Source organism: Xenopus tropicalis, chromosome 3, assembly GCF_000004195.4.
Source record: "Xenopus tropicalis strain Nigerian chromosome 3, UCB_Xtro_10.0, whole genome shotgun sequence".
Lineage (NCBI taxonomy): Eukaryota > Metazoa > Chordata > Amphibia > Anura > Pipidae > Xenopus > Xenopus tropicalis.
The window spans coordinates 102,410,511-102,433,617 of record NC_030679.2 but is presented as its reverse complement, the minus strand read 5'-3'; the positions used below and the strand labels follow the sequence as shown (position 1 = coordinate 102,433,617).

The following is a 23,107-nucleotide window of genomic DNA, read 5'->3' as shown; positions in this document are numbered from 1 at the left end:
ATGAAGACTTCTACAGCATCTGTTCTGTCTGGAGACATTCCAGTCTTTTAAGCCAACAGATTCAGTGCTTATCATAGTAACAAATAAAGCAATCTGTGCAGAGATTTTTGGCTTTTATGAATGTTCTGTAAGGGAAACAAACCTTTAGATGAGGATTTCATTTTATTAGTGGTACATTATTATTATCTGAGATCTTGAAGAGCTGTAAATGTGATTTTGGAACATACAACTACAAAAGTATTTCATACAAAGCATTTAAAGAACCAAAACAAAAATATCTTCAGATTAAAGGAAAATTATACCTCCAGAATGAATACTTAAACAACAGATAGTGGCCTATTAAAGAATCTTACTGAACTGGAATATATATATATATATATATGTCAGTAAATATTGCCCTTTTACATGATTTGCATTGAGCTACCATTTAGTGATGGTTTTTGTGCTATTTGTTTTAGGAAAATGTGATGGTGCTGGTGAAAGGAGGAGATATATGCAATAAAAATGGTGTGATTTGGGTGGGGGAGATGTGCCCAACTTATATACATGGTGGGAAAATGTAGGGTTTACTTTAAACAACTATAATGATTCTTTGTTACAAATGTATGAATATCACGAATTTTGAGGATGACATGGACTCATAACGCATTCTTATTGTCTAAACTTGTTATCCTATGGCAGATGACCCGGATGGCCTGCACCAGTTAGATGGCACACCTTTAACTGCAGAAGACATTGTTAGAAAGATTGCCACAAGAATATACGAGGAAAATGACAGGGGGGTGTTTGATAAGATTGTGTCGAAGCTTCTGAACCTTGGACTGGTAAGTGTACTCTATGTTAAATACATTCATCATTTATCTTTAGCCAATTCTAACCTTAAATTATAATTTTTTGGATTAAATTAGCCATTTGACTAGCTATAAACGAGTGCACTATAAAAGCTTTAAAGAAAAGGCCTTACTGTACAACCAAGAAGATATTAACTTACTCTAGTGCTTGCAGAGATCTCCCTATACTTGCATGGGAGCCTTAGAGTGTCCGGGACCTGGCAAACATTCTGAGATACTGTAATTGTTCCACTGATTTAGATTGATTTTCTGACTAAATATTAGGCATGCTAGAGGTATTTAATGATTTGCATTGCATTATAACTGTTACTGAGATATAACTGTAAGTTAACTGCAAATGGGTCAAATGTCAGGGCACAGGATTAAGTATATAGTTTGTATATTACCAGCAACTGGATCTTTTCAGTGCCTACCACTTATTGATATATATATATATATATATATATATATTTATATAAAAAACAATAGCAATTACTCAATAAAGTTTACCTGTTTATTCATTCCTCCCTAATACCATTTATTTCATGGTATTTCTAGTACCTACTGTTATTCTTTACAGAGGGTATACTTATGAGGTTATTTGTGGCTCTAAATTATTATTCTGAGATACCGTAACTGTTCCACTGATTTAATTAGATTGATTTTCTGACTAAATATTAGGCATGCTAGAGGTATATAATAAATTGCATTATAACTGTTACTCAGATATTACTGTAAGTATTGATGAGTGAATGTGTCCTGTTTTGCTTTGCTGAAAAATTTGAGACACTTTTTTGACATGACTGTGCCTTTTTTTATGCAAACGCATCATCAGGATCTTTCCACTGCCTACTACTTACTTTTCCTCTGTAATAATAAACTAATACCTTGTACTTGATCCCAACTGAGATATAATGAATCCTTATTGGAGGCAAAACAAACCTATTGGGTTTATTCAATATTTAAATGTTTTTAAGCAGACATAAGTTATGAAGATCCAAATTACAGAAAGATCTCTTATCCGGAAAACCCCAGGTCCCGAGCATTCTGGATAATGGGTCCCATACCTGGAAAGGTGTCTCTTTTCTCTTGGTATCCTATTAATAATATTGTCAGTGTGTCACGTGTGAGTGACATCAGAAAATATTTCTGAACTGATTTTGGCTTGATTAAAGGAAAACTATACATTCAGAATAAATACTAACTGTAACAGGAAGAAGTGTTGGAGTGACAGACAGAACTTTGTCTCTTAAGTGGATGATGTGACCTAGCATGTATGTGTGCCCTTGGTTTCTTTGTGTGCACCGTGAATCACAGGATCCCAGGGGGCAGCCCTTAGTACTTAAAATGGCAGTTTTCTATTTAGAAGTACATAGTATTTAAATACTACTACTACTTAAAAAGTATTTCTGTATGAAAATGGTTTATTTAGGTGAAGCAGGGTTTTACATATGAGTTGTTTTATGCAATATATTAGAATTAGAAGCCTGCATTGTTCGGGGGTTTAGTTATTCTTTAACACCAGTGCATACATAAAATATGACTCTCTTAAAAGGGAATCTTTCATCATTATGTATTGGAAATACTTTCCCCCATAGCTGTTCTTGGTGTATTACCACTGTGTGTGTAGTAAATGATTTTAAAGGTTGTGTGCTAAATTATATTAAAAATAAATTATTTTTCTACCAATATTGTTCATAGTTGCCTGGAATATATTATTCTTAGTGAAATCAACAACTAGCAGTTAAATGAGAGTTTAATGGCTACTGAAATGAGCTTACAGTAATGTAATCAGTACAATCTTTGCTTTCAGATTACAGAAAGCCAGGCATACACATTAGAAGATGAAGTGGCAGAAGTTTTACAGCAACTAATTGCTAATGAGGCTAAAAACCGTGAGAAGGAAGCAGGAGATCTGGATTATGCAGCCGTGAGATCAGACGTCTACGATGACGATAAGCAGGAGGGAAAAATGGTAATTTATTTTGCGCATCCTTGGCAATGCTGTGTGGCTCTCTGTGACGTTATTAGCCTCTGGAAGTAATTACTTTATTTTACACCACTACGCAAGATGTTTTCTATAACAGCATGTGATAGTGCCCGGAAACCAAATAGATGATAGTAATGGAAGCAGGCATAATATTTAATCTAGAGAACACATTCTGTATAATCACAACCTTGAATTGCTCAGGCTCATTCATATTTATATGTGCAGCAGTTAGTGCTATATATACCATTTCTGTATAGACCATAAAGTAATGATAGATACTGTCATTACCTGCAGTATCAAGTATTGGTAAGTAGAAGTGTCTTTCAAAATGGCCTGTAGTTTGAATTATTTCATGCTCAGCTATCAGCCCCAGAACTGGGAACTGAAACTGAGCCTCGGGTTTGATTTATCTATGGTGTTTAGCTACTTGTAAATGTAAATATCTGTTCACTTGGCCAAGTATTCAAAGACGTGATATGTTTGGCCTTTAGGCAAGCAACCACATGAAGCATAGCAAAACGATGTCCTCTGCGGGCCACATATGCAGGCATATGCATTTTTTGACTACAGGAATTTGTCTGACTCCCACTATCATTGTTTAAATTATAATTTACATTTATTTAGGAAACACGAAATAAAAATGAAGACAGAGAATCATCTGAAACAAAAAATGAGGATTCTTTTAGCAGCAAGGAAAGAAGGAATGAATTATCTCCCGAAGAAGACTTTGATGATCTCCAATATTTCCCAAATTTTAATCGACTTATAAAAAGTCTTAACTCAGGTAACCGAAAAAGGCATATTTTAAAAACAACACATTTCCGGAACAAAATACACTGCTTTAGTTTCTCTTTGTGAGTAGACACAGGGGAGTGTTTATAAATAAACTGGAGACAAACATCACCATTGATGTTGCCCATAGCAACCAACAAGAAATTAGATTTGAACAGTCACCTACAAGTTATAAAACAAAAGCAAATATATGATTGTTCGCTATGGGCAACATCACTGGTTAATAAATAAACTCCTTTAGGGCATGGTCACACAAAGCATATCTCCGCTCGGCCTGGAAAACGCGAAGGCAAACGTTTCCCAGGCCGACCACCAAACCACACCTCTCTGCATGCACAGACATGAAAGTACAAACCACCCAATACCATTTAGCCCTTTATTACTGGGGAATACCTTTGAGTAGGTTTTTTTAAAATATGGCAGCCTTGGCTCCTTTAGATGCTGATTGTGGTCAGAAGTAGGGATTTAGTTTGCATGTTATAAATATGGGGGATTTACACATTAGGCCTCTTGGATATTTGCTATTTAATAAATTTGTACTGCCATCTGAGAGGTAGTGAATTTTGGCATATTTTATCATTTAGAAGTGAAAATTCTCTAGTAGTATATTCTGTTGCTGCTTACTGTTCTTTTATTTTGTTGAAAATGTGGTTATAATACTAATTCTAATACTTTACCCTAAGAAAAGTTGTCAAAAAGGCACAGTTTGAGTTTCCTCAAAGTGGCCATGGGCTGATAAAAGCTGCTGATGGACCACTTCAGCAACTTATCAGCCTGTGTATGGTGGGCATATTGGGGAAAGATTTTTGCTGTCCTCGCAAAATAAGCAAATCTTTCAGTGAATGGCCAGCTTTAGATACATAGTTGATGACAAATCTTCTGGTAAAGCTTCCCTTTGTTCTTAGAGAAATAATCTTCTATGTATGTAAATGTTAACATAACTTGTGAAAACATAGTTCTTTAAGCAGAGAGCAGAAGTATAGTCAAGGGAATAAATACATTTCTCTATAGTTCTAGCAAAATAATAGCATAGTAACAGCAGGGGAACTGCAGTTTATTCATTATTAAAATAAATTAATGAAATAAATGTATTCTTTTGCAAGGCAAGGCAATGATAATGAATAATGAATCATTACCTTCTTAAATGTATCTCTTTGATTATTATGGTTTCCAATGTCATATTTTATTTTTATAGAAAACGATGCCAAAGAGAAGAAGACATTGATAACAATAATGAAAACTCTAATTGACTTTGTAAAAATGATGGTTAAATATGGGACAATTACACCAGAAGAAGGAGTCAATTACTTAGGTGAGTAAATGTGTTGTAATTGTTAACAGATATTGATTTTAGTTTTTTTTTTTTTTAAAGCTGAAGCTATTGGAAAATCAATTGATTTGGGGTGGGGAAATCTATGATGATCAATATTCTTGTTCACACTAGTCATTTAGATTTTCCTTGGACACATGAAATATATATGATATATAACTTTTAACCCTGTCTTGGCAGGGCTTTTTTTGTCAAGTGATACTGATGAGCAGAAATCATTTGTGCATTGTGATGAATTCAGTAACTGCACTAAAATGTCAAAAGAAAGATTAATTACACACATTATGCTTTCATTATGGGGTTAAAACAAACCTTTTGAAGGTACACTTGCTTTAAAGAAAAAAAATATATAATATGATTACAATCAATGACCTGATACCCTGGCCGTGCTCCTGTTCACGTCTTCCACCTTCTTTTTGTTCTGGTCTGGGCAGGTACATGCGTAGTAAAAAGCTGAACTTAGACGCAAAAAGCAGTTTTTTTTACTCTACTGTGCATATGCCTGCCCATGCCTAGAGAAAAGAAGAAGATCCTGCTGAATTTCTATAGAAATATCCTGGCTGGTGCATTTTTCTGCTTACAGGATCACTGGCCTGGGGTTATCAGGTAAGCAACTATTTGGCACCTCATAGTGATTTTAACTTTTGTTCTTAATTCGTTTACTAAGAGGCACCATGTGCAAAGCTTCTGCATGGCTTTGCCTTACCGAAGATTTACTGGTAAGCTACCAAAACTTGCTCTCAGCTGGCACAGCTTGGTAAATTACCAACAGAATGCATAAATGCAACAGGAAGATGTTACAGATGTCTTGTAACTACAGATACCCAGATTAGATATGTCAATGTCTGTGTACATGATTTCAGTCACAAGCGCAACCCTAGAGATTCTTACATTCCACTCTACATTTGATGGACTACACTTTCAAGCAGTATCTGAATGCAATGAGCGCAACTTCTTATTTGGCTTTTGGACAGTATTCAGGGGTCACTATTTTTATACCCCCCGCAGGGGATGCATACAGTCCCTTAAAAATTGCAACTTTATAAGCATAAGCTTGTGATATTGTGCCTTTAACCACAACTCCTGTTGCTTGGAATATGATAGCTAGAAAATAATTTATTGTTACTGTAAGCCTAAATGAGCTACTTTGAGTTAGTGTTTGAATTAGTATAAAAGAGCCTTCATCGATAAACCACTCACTTGACCAATGAGTTAAGCTTCCAAGAAAGGCATTGATTAAGTCAGGATAAACCACATGTTCTATGATTTTGCCATTTCCAAACATGAATATTTATAGTTTAAAAGCACTGTATGATCTGCATAGAGGAAAAATACGCATCTAAACAACATTTTAATGCAAGTTTGCCACCTGCACAGATCTATATATATAAACAGTGGTGTGAAAAACTATTTGCCCCCTTCCTGATTTCTTATTCTTTTGCATGTTTGTCACACAAAATGTTTCTGATCATCAAACACATTTAACTATTAGTCAGGTGGATTTGCTGGTGTGTTTTGGGTCATTGTCCTGCTGCAGCACCCAAGATCGCTTCAGCTTGAGTTGACGAACAGATGGCCGGACATTCTCCTTCAGGATTTTTTGGTAGACAGTAGAATTCATGGTTCCATCTATCACAGCAAGCCTTCCAGGTCCTGAAGCAGCAAAACAACCCCAGACCATCACACTACCACCACCATATTTTACTGTTGGTATGATGTTCTTTTTCTGAAATGCTGTGTTACTTTTACGCCAGATGTAACGGGACACGCACCTTCCAAAAATTTCAACTTTTGTCTCGTCGGTCCACAAGGTATTTTCCCAAAAGTCTTGGCAATCATTGAGATGTTTTTTAGCAAAATTGAGACGAGCCTTAATGTTCTTTTTGCTTAAAAGTGGTTTGCGCCTTGGAAATCTGCCATGCAGGCCGTTTTTGCCCAGTCTCTTTCTTATGGTGGAGTCGTGAACACTGACCTTAATTGAGGCAAGTGAGGCCTGCAGTTCTTTAGATGTTGTCCTGGGGTCTTTTGTGGCCTCTCGGATGAGTTGTCTCTGCGCTCTTGGGGTAATTTTGGTCGGCCGGCCACTCCTGGGAAGGTTCACCACTGTTCCATGTTTTTGCCATTTGTGGATAATGGCTCTCACTGTGGTTCGCTGGAGTCCCAAAGCTTTAGAAATGGCTTTATAACCTTTACCAGACTGATAGATCTCAATTACTTTTGTTCTCATTTGTTCCTGAATTTCTTTGGATCTTGGCATGATGTCTAGCTTTTGAGGTGCTTTTGGTCTACTTCTCTGTGTCAGGTAGCTCCTATTTAAGTGATTTCTTGATTGAAACAGGTGTGGCAGTAATCAGGCCTGGGGGGTGACTACAGAAATTGAACTCAGGTGTGATAAACCACAGTTAAGTTATTTTTTAACAAGGGGGGCAATCACTTTTTCACACAGGGCCATGTAGATTTGGAGTTTTTTTTCTCCCTTAATAACGTAAACCTTCATTTAAAAACTGCATTTTGTGTTCAGTTATCTTTGACTAATGGTTTTTGATGAGCAGAAACATTTAAGTGTGACAAACATGCAAAAGAATAAGAAATCAGAAAGGGGGCAAATAGTTTTTCACACCACTGTATATATATATACATATACGCATACCTATACTTAACTAACTGTAGATCTTGAGATTTCTGTAGCCTTGGGTATTATAATTGTCAGTGCACCTTGTTTCTGCTCTCCTGAAAAAAATCTTCAGGAGGGGGGCCCAGTGCACACCCTAGAGCCGAATTTCCCTCCCCATTCTGCATACCTGGAAGCTCGCCTGCCTCGTACAGCAAATGAGTGTGCAAAAGGCAAATTTAATCTTCAGAAGTGGCAGCGTAGGGGAAACTACCATACAGAAGACCCCACAATCTGGGGACCTTTGTCTCCTGGGGTAGTTACACCACTGATACTTGTCCAAATAGTCTAACAAGTAGGTATTAATAGAACCTACCATTATAACACCAGCAGGAAGCTTATCAGGGAGTCATTTGTGCCTATGGCACACTGGCAAACAAACATAATATTGGTTTCTTAAGTACTTCTTGATTGGATATAACTGTCAGCACAACCATTTAGAATAGGTACAGTGGCTAGAAGAAGACCTGCATTAAACACAGATTCCAGGATCAATTTGCCTGATAACCTTAGTTTGCAAATCAGTGTCCCAATCCAGTAAACTCATTTTTGTACTGATTTCTGAATATAATTTTTTGGCCTTTTTTTATTTAATGTTTTCATGTGCCTGGCTCTAATAACTCTCTTCTAGACTCCCTAGATATAACCAAGAGCCCTATAATGTGTCTTCCTAAACTATATACATCAAATAAAGCAGAAAAAATATAAATACCAAATTATAAATGTACAGTATAACTAAAGGTATGCTGTATTTGATCGCCAAAAAGTGTACAAAAACCTGTTCCATAACACCATTTTAAAGCAATACTGACAAGTTCCTATTTGTCATTGGATTTGTGACAGTTTTTAGTAAATGAACCATAACCCCTTTCCGCAGCAGTCCTTTTCCCTTGGGTGTTGGAGACAACCAGAACTCTAATCAATGTCTTACTGGTGGGTACCTTTAATAGGCTGGAGATACTTGTGAACTCAGCCCTAACAGAGGCTTACACTGCCCCCAACCCTAGATGTATAATAAGGAGCAAATGAAAATAGCATAAATGCTAAATTGCAGTGCTGTTGTCCTTGGCATCCAATAAGATCTTTGCTTTCATTTTTTAACTCGTAGTAGACTGATAAAAATGAATTGCTAATTATTTGCAATTGGTAACTGCCCTAGTGCAATTTTCCTATTGTGTTAATTAGTTAATGGATCCTTGGGAAGAAAAAGGGAGCAAATTTAAATAAATACATTTCTACCTGTATTGTAGAGAACACTGACATGACTGTCTTGGTATCACTTTAGCTTCACATTCAGTGATAAAAGGCTTACCTTGCCCCCAAATTTGTAACTGGATATATCCATAAATAAATAAACTGAATTTTTTAAATATTATTAAATATTTATTACATGTGCCCTTTTCTCCAAAAAATTTTATACCCATTTGAAACCCATTTTTTAAGAGATGCATTCCTCATATGCATCTGCTTCTGTAACATTGAATTTGCCATGGCACATTCTGATCAGTCTGCATCAAATTACTGAATTGGCTAATTGAGGTCACCCTGCATGCTACTGGAAACTGTGATGCTTGGTATTAGTTTTCTATGAAAATGTAATACATGAAAGTACATGTATCCGTTGTATAACAGTCCTAGCAATGCAGATCTTTTCCCATCACACTTGAAAATGTACATGTTATTTTTAAACTGTAATGTATTTCTATCTGCACTCTTATGTAAGTGTCATTAGGTTTAAAATTGCCTACAAAGACTGCATACATATCAGAATATTCCAGTGTTATTGACCTGTTTTGCTCATGATAGAGAACACATATGTAATTTCACCCCCTTAAGTGCTATTCACAGATCCCAAGAGGAACCTAATCCCTTGTTTGATATAGACCTAGAAATATGTTCTTTCCATTTTTACCACATAGCAATATTGTATACCTCAAGGACTTTGTAATTCTCTTGCCAGTTTTACAGCAAAAAAAGGTAATGTAGTTGTTCCAAGCTGGCCAAGTAACCTTCACCCATGATAGCTGCATGGAAAGGAACAGATTCATAAATGTGCATTTGAAAATAAGCAATAGTCTCAGCAACAACAACTGCAGATTAGTTGCACCAAAATTATGTTCTTTGAATCTTTGCAGTGCTGACAAAATGTGTCTAAGTATGAAATACAGAGAGAGAAATGAACCAAAATGGTTAATTATATAAGGAATAGTGATGAGTGAATTTTTTAGCCAGACATAGATTCGCAGCAAATTTCCACATGTCGCCATTGGCGTTGTTTAGCGGAACTTCAGAGAAAATTTGCCACCAAAAAAATTTGTAGCGCGTCAAAAAAAGTTGCATCAAAATAGGCGCGATTGCGTCAAAAAAGGGCGCGGACAACAAAAAAGACGCGAACGTCAAAAAAAGACATGGATGACAATAAAATTGTGCGACAAACATGTCTCGCATGATTTTTCACCGTTTCACAAATGTTTTAGGTGAAACGATACCGGACAGATCCGCTCATCACTAATAAGGAATAATGTACCCCCAGGTAAAATGAGTAGCCCCCCATAACCATATAAAAACAGGAGGCCAGTCATGGAACGCCTCGTAATATTCTCATATTTTACAACAGAGGGTAACAATATTTCTATAGATTAAGGTTTTAATAAGTCATGTGACAAAAGTGATAACTGAGCACTGGATGAAATACAATAAATTTTATTACAGAATGCATTATGAGGATATTTTTAGACACATAGGAAATTAATGCCACAGTAAAGGTAGGGTGATTCAGGCTGAATAATTTCACGAAAGCCCCAGCATGACAATCATCTACTAATCTTTTAAATGACTTACTATATTATAAAAAAAAGAGCAATTTCTTTGCATGGGTATTTCCTCCCAGATTTACCCTGGCACCCATCTCAAACCTGGCAAACTTTTATACTCTCTTTAGATTCAGAAATGTGACTTTTCACACTGTTGTGTGAAAAAACCTTAACTCGCATGTGAGCCTAACCTGCAAAATGTTGCCATTGTAGGACCCGCACCCAACCCATTCCCACTCTGTATACTACTTCTGCAAGTGCCTTAGGTTCCTAGACAGGGAAATTTTGGGAGCAGAGGAAGAGTGCACTCCCCCAGTCTGCCCCATACCCAACCTGAATCTGCAATAGTCCCCCAAATTTCAACTCTAACACGCCTGTCTTAAGAGTAAACCCACAGCTCCCATGGGATGCGGGTCAAGCAGCACATCACTAGATGTATGATAAAGCATTTCTTAAAAAATATATTTAGGTGCATGCACTAGTAATTAAAGCTATAGTATAGTATGCATACCTAAAGAAGCAATTCACCTTACTCACTCACTACATCCTCTAACACAGTGATCCCCAACTAGTGGCTCATAAGTAACATGTTGCTCACTGCCCCCTTTGGCAGTGGCCTCAAAGTAGGCGTCTGCTTTTACATTTCAGGCTTGGAGGCGAATTTTGGAAGCACAGAGACACAGTTTTACACCAAGCAGAGCCTCCTGCAGCCCACATGGGGCTACCAAATAGCCAATCACAGCCTTTATTTGGTATCCCCAAAGAACTTTTTTCATGCTTGTGTTGCTCACCAACACTTTTTTCATCTGAGTGTTGCTCACGAGTAAGAAAAGGTTGGGGGCCCCTGCTCTAACAGGATATGTTTATTTGTTTACCTCCTACACAATGATAGAGCTGTTTGGTCTCATCTGCTGCTGCTCCATTTGAATTACATGAGCTGTGGAGGAGTTGGAATTTGGATCGATTAGCAAATTATTTAGCTGACATTAATAAAGCTATACACTCTAAATTTATTGTTTATGAATTTGTGTGGATTATCACAGTATCAATTAAAGGGCATGGGTGTATTTACAGGAGAGAAACAAGAAATCTGATAACAAGAGATCATATTCTGTAATGACAGCGTGTAAAGCCTGGGGAGGAAGTAATGGCTTGTTGCAAGAATGACTGCATCATCAACAATGAGGAAGAGCCCAATAATAATGATTAGATGAAAAGCTGAATATGCTTTATACATAATAGTTTCCTTTTTAGAATAATATGATTCTTTTATTTAATAAGGTAGACTGAATGGGCATGGAATACACAGGCAATCAGTTTAATATTGGGGTCTCCAGAACAGAGTAGGGAGACCCAAATTCAGTTCAGGAAGAAAAAATTATCTTATGGTTTATCAGTTGAAAACTTTGTTGAAATCTAAGGGGAAAACCTGAAACTGAATTTGAAGATGTCATTTTTTAGCAAATGTAATTTGGACTGGTGGGTTCTCACTCACTATATAGATCTGCTCATGTAGTCTTGTGCCCCACCTAGTGCCAGCAATATGCCCAAAGTGGAGGGTAGGAACGTAAAATGGGCAACGTTTCGGGGCAACATAAAATGGTGCAACGTTTCGGGGCAACGTGACCCCTTTATCAAGCTTGATAAAGGGGTCACGTTGCCCCGCAATAAAAATTTTTTAAGGGTTTTTCCCTTGTTTACAGCCCTGAGTGCCATTAGCTTTTTTTGTGGTTGTACTATTTTTGGAGGGTGCCGATCCCTCCAGCAGTGTGCACCGGGCATATAAGTTTGGAGTGCCAGGGTGTGCGGATAAGGTCTCTGTGGTACAAAAGCTCAAGTACAACACAAACCATACCAATTATATGCAGAATTATCAGCTTTGATGAGATAGTAATGAGATAGTAATGTTTTGTACTATTTTAACTCACATTGATTCTTTTTTTGACCTAATGCTATTCACTATATTAACCCCTAGATCGCTGCTAAGCGATAGCTCACAACAACCACCCTGGAGGGTAATGATTTACAAAGCTCTGTGGCAGTGAAAGGGGTTAAGGTGATTACAGTAATAGACACACCAGAGTTCAAGCTTTCTGGCAGTGAGGGAGTTAAGGAGATTACAGTCATAGACACTGTGGGTCTGCCAGTGCTCTGTACTGTAATCTATTTTTATTTCTATGACGTCAGCTTGTACTTTGGCTAGTACAAAAAGGAAGCTTCAGTAACAACATGACCTTCTGCTGGTTAATGTCACATTAAGCACTGAGCAAGCTGAAGGCCAATGTGTATTTTTCTCACCAACATCCTCCTCTGAGACTTCCTTTGTCATTATGAGGAAATTCTTATAGTGTGCATGGCATTCTGCCTTTGTAGAGGGTAAGGGCAAGGTGAGAATGAGATAAAAAAAAATCTCATGCTTGAAATGATTTTTCTGAACATTTCAATTTGATAGATGACAGAGAGGGATGTTGACTTATAGGCCAATAAATGGAAGTGCAACTAATCAATGATACAGACCCTAAATCTCCTTCTATTTATGTGACAGAAATAAACATCAGAAAACGACTTTGTACCTTGTGACTTGGCAGAACAAGTGCACGGCATGGCAAGATAGCATTGTTTTTCTTTATGGATGAGCAGGTTGGCTCACCCACTGCCATAACTGCTGGCATATGTAAACTAACAGAAGGCATTCACTATTACCACCTGCTCTACTGACCACCTGATTGCTTGTGGTTACTTTGGCATGGAAACTGCTTGACCTACCAATAATGATACGTAATCCAGCAAAATTAGTCACTCTGTGTGCCACTCAGAATATAGAAATCTAAAGAAGAAAATAGAAACCAGGATCATTTTTTAAAAAGAAAAAACTGACACAAATATAATAGATCAATATGATACTTTGCCAAAAGATCAATGCCTAAATCATAAAGATGTTAATTCTAAGTGACAAAGCCCCCTATGTTTAACAGCTGATTGCTAGAGTCACTGGTCCTAGCAACAACAGATTTGGTTACATGTCAGAATGAAGAATGAATGTGAGTATAGCAATAACATACTAACCTCACAATCAATCTGCTTTCTAAATTTCTGGGTCATTAACCCTAGCAACCAGGCAGAGGTTTAGATGTCAGGATGAAGAACAAACTGATGACTCTTTCCAAAAACCCTTTTCCAAGAAAGTCGGGACACTCTGTAACATGAGAGAATGGGATGATTTGCAAATCATTTAACCCCTATATTCAATTGCAGATAGAACAAAGACAACATATCAAATGTGAAATGTCATTGTTTACTGGAAAATATACTCTCATTTTGAATTTAATGCCAGCAACATGCATCAAAAAAGTTGGGCGAGGGGCATGTTTCCCACTGCATTGCTTCACCTCTTCTTTTTAACAATGTAGAACAATATAGAAAACAGGTGTCATGGTTTGAATTTGTTATTGTTTGTAAGGGCTAAACTCCTCAGGAGATTTTTTAGGATGGTGTTGGATCAACAAAATGCATCCTACAAGTCAGATGTAGTTGCATGGGTCCAAGTACAACGGGACTGGGAAAATGATGCGTAAACTACAAGACAGATTTGCCATCCAACACGACATGCCTGTCAGAAGGGAACGCTGAATTTGGTGGATCCCTAGATATAAATTTTATGTTGAGGAACATTGATAAATTGTGGCAATATTTGCCCATGCAGTTTTTTATATGTGGTACCCATCCCCATCTTTACTTCAGAGAGACCCAGACCTAGCTTAAAGGACATGTCAACCCCAAAATAATTTTTTTGCATAATAAAAGAAAACATAACTCTTAGGGGCTGATTTACTAAGACACGAATTCGAATTGGAAAAATTCCGATTGGAAAACGAACATTTTGCGACTTTTTCGTATTTTTTGCGATTTTTTCGGCGCCTTTACGACTTTTCGGAAATTATCGCGACTTTTTCGTTACCAATACGATTTGCGCAAAAAAACGCGAGTTTTTCGTAGCCATTCCGAAAGTTGCGCAAAATCTGGCGATTTTTTCGTAGCGTTAAAACTTGCGCGAAAAGTCGTGCCTTTTTCATAGCGTTAAAACTTAAAAGGCGCGACGTTTCGCGCAAGTTTTAACTCTACGAAAAAATCACCAGATTTTGCGCAACTTTCGGAATGGCTACGAAAAACACGCGTTTTTTCGCGCAAATCGTATTGGTAACAAAAAAGTCACGATAATTTCCGAAAACTCGCAAAATACCGATCATTACGAAAAAAACGCAATCGGATGCATTCGGCCCGTTCGTGGGTTAGTAAATGTGCCCCTTATTCTAAGCAACATTCCAATATCAGTTTATTTAAAATTATTAGTGCTTTAGTTATTTGTAAATGTAATGTAATTGCTATTGAAAGCTGCATTTGCTGAACTCCTGGTTGTTACTTTTTAAACAATGTTGCAAAAGCCAGTCTCCTCCAGCAAGTCAGGTATGTCAGTCTGCTGCCTTGTGTTACATTGCTTCAAATGCCAGAGCCACCAGGGCAGAGAACAGAAGAGGACAGACAAACACTGTTTTTAATAGAAGTAATATATACAAATAACTAAAAGAACATTACAAATATGTAATGAATGTATATTGCAAAGTTGCTTAGAATTATGTTTTTTGGGTTGACATGTCCTTTGGCAATAGGAAAAGCTTTGGCAATAGGAAAACAAAACAGTATAAGACAGCAAGCAAACTGCATAAGACAGCAAGCAATTGAATAAAAAAATAGCTAGGGATGGATGTAAGTGCTTGGGAAAAATGTAATTAATGCCATAAAGCAATGATGTACAGTATGTTGGATATTAGAAATGAGCATAAGATGTAGATAATAATATGCGGCTTCTTTATAACGGCCAGCCGGTACCTGGCATAATTACTTCTGGTGAAAAATCCTTCATATATATAATTTCATGAGTATGTTATTTCAAGCAAAATTGGTGTCTAAAATAAAATCCATAAAGCATAGTTACATAAACCCTGAAGCAGGCTACAGTACTTCTAAAATAAAAGGGGCTTTCAAAGGCATAAGGGAGAAATGTACCCTGCAGTTAAAATAAGACAAAACAGAAAAGACTCACATACTGGACTTGTAGAAATAAAGTACTTTGCCTTTAGCTTGTTTTCCTTCCCCTAAATACACTAATGAGTGAATAGGACCTAAATGACCATGTTTCTGGGCTTATTTTCAGTCTGTACAATTTTTAAAACCAGATTGTGGCAACGATAAGCCCTGATAGCCATTAGTAAAAGCTGTTGCCTGGAAACCCACAAGTGCATGCATGGTACTAGGGTGTATGACTCACCGGCAGCAATGCCTAATGTGCCTCCGAGCAAACATTGTCCACCTGTGCACAGATGGCCGACATCCTATTAGGTCTCTATGAGAGAGAACTGAAAAATATTCCCTAACTACTGGATGAAAAGAGCTCTGATGAACAAAGGAAGAATTTTATTAGAAATGTTCATTAGTGTTACCATTACTGTGATAGCGCAGGAGAGCTTGCGTTGCTATATCACCATCAATGGAAACTGCTAATATAACCATTCATATTTGGATTGAATTCACAATAGTGAAAAAGAATTCAGCATAACCCATTATGCTACATAAGTACAGATATCTGATTATAGGGATAATTCAATTAAAATGCTGAAGGCAGATATTTCCTCCAAGGGATAATTAATAATGCAAACCTTGTTTAATTAACACTATATCAAGCAATTATGAAATAAACTGTGATTTTACCATAGATTTGTTTAACAATTTGAACTGTGAAAACAGCTTAAATGAGAGCTGTACTGAGACGATATATATCAAACCAAGGGTGGCACTCGGAAAGACTTTGTCTCGGATGCAGGGTAAATACAGTAGTCAAGTATGGGAAAAAAAGACCAGCAACACCGAGTTTATTGCAAAAAAAATCAATTGTGTATTAAAAAATGCATCTGTTCCAGCATTTGTTAATACACAACTGATTTTTTTGCAATAAGCTTGGTGCTGCTGGACTTTTTTTTCGATATATATATATATATATATCTCTATATATATTTTTTATTTACACCAGCCTGAAGGTTTTGCATCTCTATAACAGTAATGATCCAGACCCTCAAAGTGGTCCACATGCTCAGTGGGCTCTGAGGAGCCAGTGAGAAGCTAAGCTTAGGGGATTTAGGAAATTATCAAGCAGAAAATGAGGTTTGTCTGTCACAGAGGGTGATGCTACAGGACTGATTATTAAATTCTGATGCTAATTGCACTGGTTATAGAGCTGACATTTACTAGTAATCTGTATTATTTACCATCATTATGTTGGGTTGAAAACCCCAACATACTGTTCTTCGACTTCAGCTTATTCTGCCGCTTCTTCTGCTTATTTAGCGCCCCCCATTTTCTAAACGCTACTCCTCCTACAGTTTTAGGGATACAACACCCAAACTCTCCACACTTCTTCACCCTATAGCGCAGCAGGTTGCTTGTGCTTTTCTAAGCGACCCCGACCCCATCTTTTTGTGGCGCTGCTCCGAACCCCCCAATTTTCCCATTGACTTTGAAAGGGAAGATTTTCAAACTGCTGCCACACTTACAGCTTTGAAGCTACACCCCCCAAACTTGAATAACATAATCATGGTTTCACCCCGAATGAAACAGCATCATTTGTTGGATGACCCCAAAGTGGGAGGGGCCACTTTAATGGGGAAATTGAAACTGCTGCCAATCTTACAGCTTTGAGGCTACACTCCCCAAACTTGAATCACATAGTCATGGGGTCAGCCTGAATGAAAATATGATGATTGTTGGATGCCCAAAAGTGGGCGGAGCTGTAAACAGCCAATCAGATTTTACCTATTAACTTGGCGGAAATTCAAGCTGCTGCCATTCTCACAGTAATAACACCAGGGTCCCCAAACTTTGCAGAGATAGGCACCAGGTAACTGTTGTTCAAGGTTAGAAAAAGTGGGCGGAGCCACCAACAGCCAAATTTTACCTATTGACTTTTAACTGGGAAATTCAACCTGCTGCCACTCTCACAGTATTAACCCCAGGGTCCCCAAACTTTTCACAGTTGGTCACTAGGGGACTGCAGTTTTAGTTTTGAAAAAGTGGGCGGAGCCACCAACAGCCAATCAGATTTCACCTATTGAATTTTATTGGTTTGATGCCAGGGTTCCCAAACTGGGTGACTCGTTTGACGTACTTAAGGTTAGAAAAAGTGGGTGGTGTCACCAAAAGCCAATCACATTCTTTCATTGTTTTCAGTAGATCCCCAAACTTTGCAGAGCTAATCACCTGGTAACTGTGGCTCAGAGTTAGAAAAAGTGGGTGGAGCCACCAACAGCCAATCAGATTTTAACTATTGCTTTTTAATGGGGAAATTGAACATGTTGCCATTCTCACAGTATTAACACCAGGGTCACTAGAGGACTGCATTTTTAGGTTTTAAAAAGTGGGTGGAGCCACCAACAGCCAATAAGCCTTCACCTACTGGATTTTTTTTTTTGTTTCAATTTAAAATGCTGCCTTTCTCACACTATTTATATCAGGGTTCCCAAACTTTGCACAGTCAGTCACTGGCTGACTACATATTCAGGGTTAGTACAAGTGGGTGGAGCCACCAACAGCCAATCCATTTCCACCCATTAAATTTAATTGGTTTATATTTAAACTGATGCCATTATTTAAGTATTAATTCCAGGGTTGTTAAACTTTCCAGAGTTAGTCACTGGGAATTTGCCATTCAAAGTTAGAAAAAGTGGGCAGAGCCACTAACAGCCAATTACATTTCACCTATTTACTTTCAATGGTGAAGTGCAAAATGCTGTCAGTCCCCAAAATGCCTGAGTCCCCAAACTTTGCAAATTTGGGGACTGCAGTTCAAGAATAGCAAAAGTGGGTTGTGCCACTAAGAGCCAATCAGATTTCATCCATTGAATTTTATTGGTTTAAATTTAAAATGCTGCCATTCTCACACTATTTATGCCAGGGTGCCCACTGTTTGTCACTGGGTGACTTCGACTCAAGGTTAGAAAAAGTGGGCACACCCACCAACCACCAATCACAATTTACCTATTGATTTTTATTGGTTTAAATTTAAACTGCTATTAATCCTAGGGTCCCTAAACTTTGCAGAGTTAGTCACTGGGTAACTGCAGTTCCAGGTTAGAAAAAGGGGGTGGAGCCACCAACCACCAATCAGATGTCACTCTTTGACTTTCAGTGGGGGACACTATTAAAACCAGGGTCCCCAAACTTTGCACAGTGGTTTTTACTATATAACTGTAACTGTGGTACGAGGTTAGAAAAAGTGGGGGGAGCCAACAACAGATCAGATTTCATTTAGTATCTTCACGTTTTTCAACCCAACATAAAGTTTGTTCTCAAACTTTCCTTTCTAGTCTTTATATTGTGACATTTATATCCTATATATACACAGTATATTGTGAGTCAGTCCCTAAACTTAATACATGACAGCAGCACAGAGCATGTGCAAGGAATCAGCAGAAAAGAAGATGGGGAGCTACTTGGGGACACAGATCTTCCCTGCTAAAGGGCTGTGGTTGCCTTGGGCTGGTACGGAATCATTTTTATTGTTTCTACATTTTCTTTTGCAGAAAACCTGGATGCCATGATAGCTGTGCAAGCAAAGAATAAACTTGGAAAAAGCTTTGGTTCTCACAAAAGCATACTCTCAGGTATTGCACAGTTAAATTCTGATTTCATGAGCTTTTATACTGTACCATTAGAAAGTCAGCGATAAGAGATCATAACTTCTGTAGTAGGTTTATTTGTAATCTTACTGAGATGACTAAAGCTGGCCACATAGGATTACTCCGCACTCTTAATAAATAAATCAATATACAAAGGCACAATTTACTTAAAGACTTAAAAACTAAGTAAGCTTTATCAGAAAGGTCTATGTAAATACAGCCATAAGCACTTACAGAACTGCTGCTCTGTGTCCTCAGCGCCAAAAAAATTTACCACATTTCTTTTCTTTTCTGTATTTTCTATTCTGTATACATGATCTTCTGTGTTAGACTTTCTGCTCTCAGAAAAATCCTTCAGGGCAAGGCACGAGTCTGCTCAGTTTGCTCCTCTCTACACTCCCCCTCCTTTCTCTTCTTTCCCCTCCCATCTCTGCTGTGTAATCTGAGCTGAGAGCTGTTCCATGCCTACAAACTGCTGCCTGGAAGTGAAGTCAAATAAAGCTAAAATGGCAGCTGCTATCTTAAACAAACAGAGGGAGATTCTATGGTTGTTTGCTCAGGTATGGTAAAGCATTCCGCAGAATAAATCTAGCCTTCTAGCTTGCACTATAGTGACTAATCTATTGGCAATAACATTTATAGCAATATAACAACAAAGACTTGTGCTGAAACATTGGAATAATTCTCATCTGTCTAAGAAGGGTCTGCTTTCTGTTAGTCCTTTATTCTTTGTTGCTGAGTGGTATGTATTATACACATGGTTATGTCTGTATGTAACATTTTGCAAACTGCTATATATGCTAAATCGTATAGCTACTGCAAAAGCATACCACCTTTGTATATTGATTAATTTAATAAGAGTGCATAGTAATCTATAAACTATTGGTGATTTTGAAAGTATCAGATCGCTCAAAGCCTTTAACCTCAGCACAATGTGACTTTTAAAGGCTGTTTTATTAGCACCCATTAGTTTACAATTAGACTTTCTTAAATGAACATGTATTAGTAAGAACACAAAATCATTTTTTACAATAATATATTATATTGTTATTTATAGAGTGCAGCTTATGCACATATTTAGGCTTTAGTAAACATCACTGAAGAAAAGAGGGATCAAACAGAAGCCTGTCATTTGCTGTTATAAGGACCGTTTTGGTTCAAAAACTTCAAAAACACTGTAAAATCACAGGGATACAAATATTTTAGTAACCCTTTGTTTGGAAATTCACTGGTATAGGGATCAGTTTCAGGGTTCCAGACTACAACTTAAATAGTACCCGAAGCAGACATCTTAACCTCATAATACCCATATGCCAGTGCAATGAAATGGTAATGAATTCACAGTCTTTCATGACAAAAAAAAATCACTGGTTTGTTAATGTTCCATATATGAGATAATTGAAAAACTTCCCTTAAGTGAACAAGTAGTTCATGTAGTTAATGTTACCTTTAAAAATAGCCTTGTAAGCTGTTCACTAAGCAGAATCACAAAACTAAACAGGCAAGTTACCATCATCTGAAAATTCTATTCAGTTATACACAAATTTCTCACAAGAGGAATGCCAGAATGTTTCACACATTTTTTTTCTCAGTTATAATACTTTGTCACTTGAATTTTCATAAGCGTGAAAAATGTTTTCATATTCCAAAACGTTCCCATGGGCTTTGATGGGAACTCATGAGAATAGTCAAATAAGCAGAGTTGCTTAGAGATTTCCATTCAGACAAATGATTTGCTTATGGGTTCAAGCTCCTAATATAATAGTTAAAAAAAAAAAACAAGCTATGGCACAAATGAAATGTTGTAATCACCAAGAATCCCTCAAGGTAATAGTTGGGGTAAAATCCATTGTCCTTTCTTGGTGTAGAAGACAAGAATGTTGATGAATCTGACAGCACAAAACAAGAAGCAGCCAAAATGGAAAAAGAATATGAAGCATTAAAGGACTCCACAAAACCAGAGCCCAAAGATGCTGAGGACAAAGATAAACCAAAAGGTACTGTTGCCATTTTTATACTTCCACCTAGTCATATACAGCACAGGGATTAGGCCAAGATTCTGCCTTTTTCAGCAGGATTCTGTATCGGTTGAATCCATGTGCCTGGCCAAACTGAATGCGAATCCTCAAAATCACAGGACTTTTTGTCACATAACGAAAGTTAAAAATTCTTCATCGTGCACTTTAAGCGAAGTTCTCTTTATCCCTTCCGTGGCCTTATTTGCATATGCAGATTTGGATTGGTATTCGCCCTAATCTTTCCCGTAGGATTCAGGGTTCGCCCAAAGGATATAAAAATAATATTAGGGTCCAATGGGAATATCATGTACAAGAAAAAAAAAATAGAGAAATAGAGTTGTAGAATAATGTTAAACTATTAAGCAGGTGCAATCAAGGTGTAACCACAAAATAGGACGTTTAATAGCAATTGCTTTACATAGACAGAAAGGTATCAGGAATAGTATAGGCCAAAGGGTTCTGGTAGTAGCCTTGTTGCTAGCCTCAGATGAAGCAGGCACAAAAGTGGTGAGAAATAGACAATACTGCTCAGTTTGCTGTCTCTTGAGAGGCAAGTATTTAGGACACACTATTAAGTTCCATGTATTATCTGTATAGCAGAAGAGAGTAAGGAAGAATCTGACATTAAAAAAAGAAAATATAGCATTTAATTACACACCATATTTCTTATAACCCCATGAAACTCATGGGTTTTCAGTTCATGGTGGACTGTATCTTTGGTACCTGGTAGAAGGGCTACCTACTCAATTTTCCCATCTGCTAAGTTTTTAGAAACAAATGTTTTAGTTTTATAATTTGCAGTGAGTGTCCTTCCTGTGCTATTATTTGCTCTACTCAACATGTCTGTGCATATTTATATCATTAGCATGGTGTATATGAATGCCCACCAGGCAGAGTTCAACTAAGATTAACAGGGACATATATTGCAATCTAAATGCTAAAGATTAAAAGGGGTAGTTCACCATTATATTACCTTTTAGTATAAAGCAGTCTGTGATATTCTGAGAGAGTTTACAATTGGTCTTCATTTTTTATTTTTTTGTAGTTTTGTAATTATTTAGCTTTTTGCTCAAGATCTCTTCAGTTTGTAATTTCAGCTGCTACCTGGTTACTGTGGTCCAATTTACCATGGTGTAAACAAGACTATCAGATGAATAGGAGAGGGTCTGAATAAAAATATAGGTAATAAAAAGTAGCAATAACAATAAAATTGTAGACTGGCAAAACAATATTTTTTGACTGCTGGAGAAAAGCAAGCCATTAAAAAATCTATATAAAATTCAAAAAGAAGATCAACTGCAAAGTTGCTAAGAATAGTACATTCTGTAACAAACTAAAACTTAACATGTAGATCAAACTCTTTAAGCATTAACTATCAATATGGCAACCGTGTAATGGATCATAAAGGAATGTGTATTTTATGATGGAATCTCTAGACAATTTTAAATTCTTTTGGGACAATATTTCATTGTCTCTGAGGAGAAGAGCTAATTTTACATAGCAAAGAAAAATTTCAATGTGTCTAAACATACTCCAAAAATAGTTTAGTCACGCAAAGCAACCAATTATCTTGTCCATCAGTCACTGACACTTTCTATTTTTCTCCAGGGAAGGCTGAGACATATTTAGAAGCAATCAGAAAAAATATTGAGTGGCTAAAGGAACATAACAAAGAGGGAAACAAAGGAGGTAACAAAAATATAATATTATGTTTCTGCATGAGCCTTCTTTGAAATGTTAAATTCCCTAGATAAAAATATTTTTCTTGGTTGGGATAATTACCCCAAAGATACTTTGTATCTATTTATTCAAGCATAATAATAAAATCTATTTCAAGCATAATTATAAAATCCAAGTACATAAAATCAGGGTTCTGCAGTAATAATATAACTGTTCTTCCAAAACACACAAAGGTGAAAACATGGATTCCCAACAGT

The 23,107-nt window shown here is 37.0% G+C and overlaps 1 protein-coding gene across 2 annotated transcripts in view; it reads left to right on the top strand.

Moving 5' to 3' along the window:
• Nucleotides 1-23,107, top strand: part of scg3 (secretogranin III) — a 29,198-nt gene that overhangs the window by 5,223 nt on the left and 868 nt on the right. The window contains 7 exon segments of one of the 2 annotated variants that reach the window (NM_001276693.1): nucleotides 682-824; nucleotides 2,644-2,805; nucleotides 3,445-3,604; nucleotides 4,808-4,924; nucleotides 19,057-19,137; nucleotides 21,024-21,149; nucleotides 22,779-22,859. In NM_001276693.1, the coding sequence (NP_001263622.1) occupies nucleotides 682-824; nucleotides 2,644-2,805; nucleotides 3,445-3,604; nucleotides 4,808-4,924; nucleotides 19,057-19,137; nucleotides 21,024-21,149; nucleotides 22,779-22,859 (870 nt within the window). 2 annotated transcript variants of the gene reach the window in all.